Source organism: Micropterus salmoides, unplaced genomic scaffold (assembly GCF_014851395.1).
Source record: "Micropterus salmoides isolate LMB-PRFRI ecotype aquatic unplaced genomic scaffold, ASM1485139v1 Ms_hic_scaffold_13, whole genome shotgun sequence".
Lineage (NCBI taxonomy): Eukaryota > Metazoa > Chordata > Actinopteri > Centrarchiformes > Centrarchidae > Micropterus > Micropterus salmoides.
Window position 1 is genome coordinate 28,446,898 of NW_024040374.1, and position 6,913 is coordinate 28,453,810.

The 6,913-nt window shown below is 41.2% G+C and overlaps 1 protein-coding gene across 1 annotated transcript; it reads right to left on the reverse strand.

The window, feature by feature from the left end:
* Positions 1–212: 212 nt before the first annotated feature.
* On the reverse strand, positions 213–3,619 carry barhl2 (BarH-like homeobox 2). Its single transcript, XM_038717023.1, has 3 exons — positions 2,706–3,619; positions 1,678–1,903; positions 213–634 (listed from the first exon to the last, which is right to left on the reverse strand). Exons 1-3 carry the CDS (start codon positions 3,253–3,255, stop codon positions 322–324), a joined length of 1,089 nt encoding a protein of 362 aa, XP_038572951.1. The 5' UTR covers positions 3,256–3,619; the 3' UTR covers positions 213–321.
* Between the last annotated feature and the right edge of the window lie 3,294 nt (positions 3,620–6,913).

Sequence of the window (6,913 nt, forward strand, 5' to 3'; positions counted from 1 at the left end):
GTTCTTCTCCATCTAATAAACTTTATAAGTTTATTTGCTAATGTAAGTGTATTTGTACAAAAGACAAACAAACAAACAATCAGACATGAGCAGTCCTTGTGGTCTGTCTCGGCCCGGACAGAAAGTCTTTAGGACTGGGCTTATTTGGGCCTATATTAAATACCTCCTTTGCTTCTGTAAAATGTCTTTAAATGTGTCTTTTTTGGGGGGGGGGGGGGGGGGCGGTTGAACAAGTCCTGCAATGTGGTTCCGATGGAGTTACTCACATCACGTGTTCAACCAGGTTTCTGGTCATCGTCTTTTCTCGACTTATATCGTGTTTTATCGCGGATGCGGTGTGCCGGGCATGGAGTTAGACAGGGGGTTTAGTGCCGGTTGCCCCCCCGGCCCAAGGCCATGAATGAGCACCCTCGGGACAAGAGGTCTCTGGAGGCTTGGATGCGGCGTGGAAGGAGTCCGGTACATACTGCTGTACATGGCTGCGGCCGCCGCGGCTGCCGTCGTGCTGTCCACGGTGCCCAGCAGGCTCGGGTGGTAGAAATAGGGCGACGGAAACATTCTCTGTAAGGCCGAGTAGTTTCCTGCTTCAGCCAGGAGCTCTAATCCGACCGCCGTTTGCCTCTTCCACTTCGTCCTGGAAATCAGATCAAAATACAAGAGATGAATTATTTAATCAGTTCGCACTCTTTCTAATTCCCCAAACGCCCACTTAATTGGTATGCAGAGGCCTAATTATTGCAGGCACCAATTTATGGTTAAGGTTTAATTAGGCAAAAAAAAAAAATAACATATATATATAGCCGATATATCAAGACACTATTCGAAGGTCTCCTTGATGATGTGCTTTGGTCCACACTTATCAAAGACTTTTCTGCCACCTGTACAAGGGCAAAATTAGCCTCTAAGATAAAGTAGGCTAATCAGATAAACGTTTATTTTGATGAGTCGCAGGTAAAATGTAAACGTTACAGGATTTTAAAATAAGGTCTGCCGGTGAAAAAAAATAAAAATTAAACCAAGGATATTTTCAGCAGTTACAGCGAGAAGGCAAACTGTGCATTAATATATGCACTGACTGACTGTTTAAATATAATGTAAGCAACAGGCCAAGTGAAGGTGTAAACCAAAAAGGTACAGGTGCAAGCAAGAAAGATAAATCTTAACATAAATTGACATTTTTAGAAAATCAATCTTGACATGACATGAGGCAGGATTTTATTTTGAAGTGCCCTTAATGTCAGCCTAAAGTGTGTTCACACGTATTCAGTCAAATTTAAAAATACAAATGTTGAAAATGATCGGGCATTCTGTGACCGCGAGAACGAGTCACATAAAAGTTTTGCATGCCTCTGTGAGTTTTCCAGAGTTATAAAATGAATGAAAAAAATAAAGGCCTGTCAAACATGTTAAATGTGATTATGAAAATAATTCAGCAACTTAATAAATAATGCAATGTATTATAGGCCTATATGTGATCGTTTAAAAAGTCAGACAGTGGGGGTCCTCAAAGGTTTATCAGGGGAGTTTCTTTTAGCAATGTAGCAACTCACTTAATGTGTAAACATCATTTTGATTTTAAAATGATGAAATATCCTTGTGTGGTTCCGGTTGGTTTATACTGTAGGCCTACAGGTTGTTGTTTTTTTACAGGACCAAAATGATGATATGGTTGCCTACCGTCTGTTTTGGTACCAGGTCTTGACTTGTGTGTCTGTCAGGTTGAGAGCCGCGGCCAGGTCCATGCGGTCCTGCACGCTGAGGTATTTTTGTCGCTCAAAGCTCCTTTCCAGCTGGTTGAGCTGGTGATCGGTGAAGGCTGTCCGTGCTTTACGGGGCTTTTTCGTGCGCATCGGTGGACTGTCTCTGCTACTGGAGATTTCCCGGTCCCCTTCTTCTTTAGTCCCTAAACACAAAGCAAGGCGGAGGGATTAGACTAGTAGTTAAACATAGCCTACATCATCAAGGCCTGCTTGGAGATGTCTTCACTTACTGTCCACATTTTACTTTATTCTCCCGTCCAGTACTGAGCCCATAAAACAACAACAACAACAACAAAATAACCATGTGGATTTGCTCAGCCTTCATGCTTCAGCCAAACTTTCACAAACTTACAGAAATAGTACTTGCTGCGGAGTGATGTCCTCAGACACACGTGTGGCACAAAAGCAAATCAAGAGCAATACAAGAAATGTGTGCGTATTTGTCACCTGAAGTTTTTTTGTTAGCTTGTTTTGGGGGGTTTTTTCCTTCAGAAAACGAGAAATCAATATGTCAATCCATCTCTATTTGTAGCTGTTTTTCAGTGCACCATGATCCCCCCTCTAGGAAGAACAATAATCTCTCTAATTGACCCACTAGGGAGGCCCCGCGCACGGGGAACATCACCAGGCTTACATCTGTTTTCACATCTATTAGACTAATAAAGGATGCTGGAACTAAGACAAAGAATCAGACAATAAATTAAAGATTAAAGATTATTATTATTATTATTATTATTATTATTATTATTACTAGTATTATCCTGTCAATTACATTTTTTTTTGTTCAGTCCCTGCTCTGTTTGTTTTTGTTGGCTACATTTTTTTTAGACTGTAATAATTCATCTCACTGCATTTAAAAGACGTTATTTTTAGTAAACAAAACAACTCCAACATCTAGCCTTAATGGCGTCTTTCTGAGATAAATAACATCCCGTGAGCTCTTACCGTTGCATTTCATTTCACTTTGAATGTCGTCTCTTTTGTCCAACTTGCTTCTGTTTTCGTCTTGTTCCAACTTGGGCCTGAAGCCGTCCGGAGCCGTGGCACTTTCTGGTTTTGGCGTGTGATGGGGTGAGGATACACTGGTGCTGTAAGGTGCGCAGGCTGCCAGCGGTTTACTGTCGCCTAAAATGTCTTTGATTAAAAACGAGGAGGTGGCAGTCCTCGGGGCGCAGCCGGCCCCGGCGAGCGGCTGCTGCTGAGGCGACAGCGGCAAACTCTGCGGCTGGTTGTGGTGATGGTGGTGATGCTGAAGGCTGTCCTGGACCAGATGCGGATCGGCTGCGTGCTCCATGGTGACCGAGATGGGGGACGAGGGGGCTGTTCCCACAGTGTCTATCTCCGAGCATGGCGACGGGGTTGCCTGGCTCCTGAAATCCGCTGTCCTGCTGTCGCCGAGCCGAAAATCTCCGTTCATTAGCACGGGGTTGCCAGAATTAGAAGCGCTGGATAAAATAGTGTCTATCCCAAAACTCGACCCGCTGGATCCTTCCATATTAAGAACGGAGTGGTGAAGCCTTCATAACAACAGTGGGATATTTTCTCCTCCGTTGCAAATCAGAAGAAAGTCAATAAAATGAACTCGGAGTTGCACAAAAAAAAAAAAATTAAAAGACAAATAAACCCAAGAGAGAAACAAAATCCACGTTTACAAGCGGCTCAGACAGCCTATGGTCCAAGATGTTACATTCAGTGAAATGCGGAAAAGCAAAGTGTGGGTCTGCGTAGTCCACGTCGCTTTTTGTGTTTGGATATTGAACTTTGTGCTAAAAGTTGAGGCGTATAGAGAGACATACATAGGGCTGACTCCTCGACATCAGGCTCCCCCTTTTTGCTGCTAATCGCTCCAGTGTTGCTCTACAATGACTTCCTATACTGACGTCACGGCCCACGGCGAGGGGGAATTAATATTTTCTCCTTTATAATAAACACTCGACGCCTTTTCTCTCTCCCCCCAACCTCCACCTTCCTCCGCTGCCATTGGCTTACATCCTGACCGGCTCGGGCACCTCACCAATCAGGGAGTTGTTTCTTTATCTAGACAGTTCAAGTCAGCCATTGAATTGAGTTTAAGCTCTTTAAAAAAAGGAGGAAAAAAAAAAAAAACATGCATGCGCTTTAAGGCCACGCTGTAAACATTTTTACATGAAATAGCCTAACCACGCTGCGACAGACTTGAGTAAGACAAAAGTAAGTGGGAAATTTAAAACCAAAAAAAAAGGAGAGAAAATGAAATTATAGCTCTAAACAAACTAAAAGACAAACGTCCACAGTGGCTGTCCAGCAGTTCCAGCTCTGTGGTAGGATAAATGATAAATGATCACATAAATATCTTTTCTTTTCCAGATATATATCGTTTAAATTTATTGACTCTTTCCAGAAGATTTCTCTTTCTTTTCTAAACTTTTCAAAGCCTGCTAATAACAGTTTAAAGAGCTCAACCGTTTCCATATTACAACTTGGTCAAAATTCAGGCAAGCTTTTGAATTGAAAAATATTGGGGGGTTTTCTATAAAAAATAAATAAATAAAAAATAAGAGATGCGAAAATCAGGCCATGATCGCGTCCTGATCCGCGGTGTCACTGGATAGCATCTATCTTTATAGATTTATTCCGAGAGCCGCAAGGTCGACATATTTAGGGATGAGGAGGAGTGCTGGTGACTGTGATGACAGCGCGTCTTGTTAATAACCATGTCATCCTAATTAGTAAAGTAATTATGAGGTGCTAATGAGCGTTCAAAGGTAGCAGAAATTCGGCGCTTTTCTCCCGACGTGGATTTGAAGGATTTGGAGGAAAATGTGCTCAGCTGTCAAAGTGTCTGAGAGAGGCTGCAGTTCTGTATGTGCAGACTCTGTGGATGGTGTCTGTTTATGGGAAATGCCACTTCTCACAGGGAGGTGAATGTATGCTCGTGCTCCAGATTTTTTTTTTTTTTTTTTTTTTTTTGTTTTGGCGGACGTGAAATTTCTTTCAGACGGATTTTTCTTTCTCCACAGCCTCCGCACTTTTCCGGAATTTGAGGATGAACCGTCGAGCGGGTCCAGCCTATTATTTATCTCTTCTTCTTCTTCTTCTTCTTCTTCCTCAGCAGGTTGAGAATGACGATGGCGATGCTGATGTTTATTGACGGATGAAGATGTTATGCAGCTGTTCAGAATTCCGGACTTGAAGGTTTGTTTCTGATTTAATTGTTCCTCTTTTTTTTAAATCTGCAATTATCCGGGGACTTCATCAATTAAAATGCGATAAATTTAATGTATAGGCTATTTATTTTGTTGTATTCTACTTGTCTTTGCATGCAACACATTGAATTAAAATTAATTATAAGTATTAGAAAAAAGTCTAATCAACTTATTACATAAAAACATGTCTGTGTTTTTAACTTCTTTTTCGTTGATTTTTAAATTTCTATACACTCATCCATGGTTGCACCAGAAAATTAAAATATTAACGTTTTTAAGTCAAATGCCTTGAATTACCACCATGCATAGACTGTAATTAACAGCTTTAATATGTTGATTGACTGTTAAGTGTTTTTTTTTTATTGTTGTTGTTTCTTACAGCACAGTGTCTCGGGACAATTAAATAAGACATGGGGTTCATTTCAATATCAGGTTTTAATTTTAAACAAATCGAAGAGTCCATTTTCTTTCACGCGTCTCAGCTAATAAATTAAATGAGTATATTTTAGTTAAATATTCTTAAATGCTGCAGTGAGCGGAGCAGCAGAAAAGTGAGGTTTTATATAGCGTTCATCTGCATCAGAAAGCTGTGCTTCTCCCGCATGAGATGCAGGCAGCGTTTGAGCACAAGGCGGCGACAAAGCGAGGTCAGAGTCTGCTGAATATGACGAGCAAACGGAGGCCTCGGCTGCCTTTTAATGAGCTCAATGACTTCACGTTTCAGTTCGAGAACGTGATATTAAATAGCCTAAATAAGATAATTATCAACCAGGCCGCCGTTGACAGAAATCAGTCTAAAACAAAACGACAGTCATAGAAACAAAGTTATGACAACAGCAAGGCACGAGACATTAACTCCACAGTGGAAACCAATTAGAAGATCCTGTCCACATGCAGCCTGTAATCAGGCCCTTTCTCAACCTTATTCCCTACAAATCGCTCAGTTCAGATCAAAGCGATGCTTAAACATGTCAGTCAGCGTGTGGGGAGGCACACGGGCTGGTCATCAACTGAAAACAGGAACAATCAATCGCTTTATTAGGTTTAAGGCGCCGCAGGAGCAAATTGAATGCTACCAGTTAGGGTATCGTCTTATTGGCCCCAGCTGATGGTCGATGATGGGACAGTGTAATAGTGGCTGGCACCATATTGATTCTCTGGCGGCTTTGCGTGTAAGCTGTCACTTCACCGCTGGCGACCTTTAGGTTGCACAGTTACAGCGTTTACAAAGAGACACCCCGCATTTAGACTGTCAATCACTGCGGGGAAGACGCTGGACCAGCCGGAGGCGCGCAGAGTGAGAGAGACGGAGGAGTTCTTCTGCAAGTTCGGAAAAAGCTCACTGTAAAAGGTTAAAATGCGTTCACGGCAAATAGGTGTACGCTCCCCGCTTTGTCGATCTACAGGTCTCATTTTTTAATTACACTTGGACCAACGTCATGAAAAGCAGGATCCAATCGGGAGATAGGAGGCTTTTAAGGGAGATGGTAAAAATATGCAAGCAGCTAAATTATTTGTTTGTGGGTTGTTTTTTTTTTCTTGGTAGTTGGAGTTTTCTAGTTATAGCATCCAATACAAAATAACATTTAAATACGATTTTTTTTTCACTTCACTTCCATACACACACTATGGACCAATCTTAAACAATTGCTTTGAAAATTTCTAGGGACCAATGAAAGGTCATGCACCTGTCACTTTTAGGCAAGACCTTTAGGCACCTTATAAAGTCGTTCTTAAATCTGTCTGGCTTTTAAATAAAAATTAAACATGAGTTTACATTTAAATTAAGCATAATTGAGTTTCTATCTATCCATTACATTTATTAAAGAAAATAATCACATGATCACATGATATTACTTACTTCCTGGTGTTATTTGAGTGTTTAAAATGTGCTGATTGCTCAAACTAAAACAAAATGAACCTTTTGTGGAAAATACTTATGGCCATGTATGACAAAACATATAATAT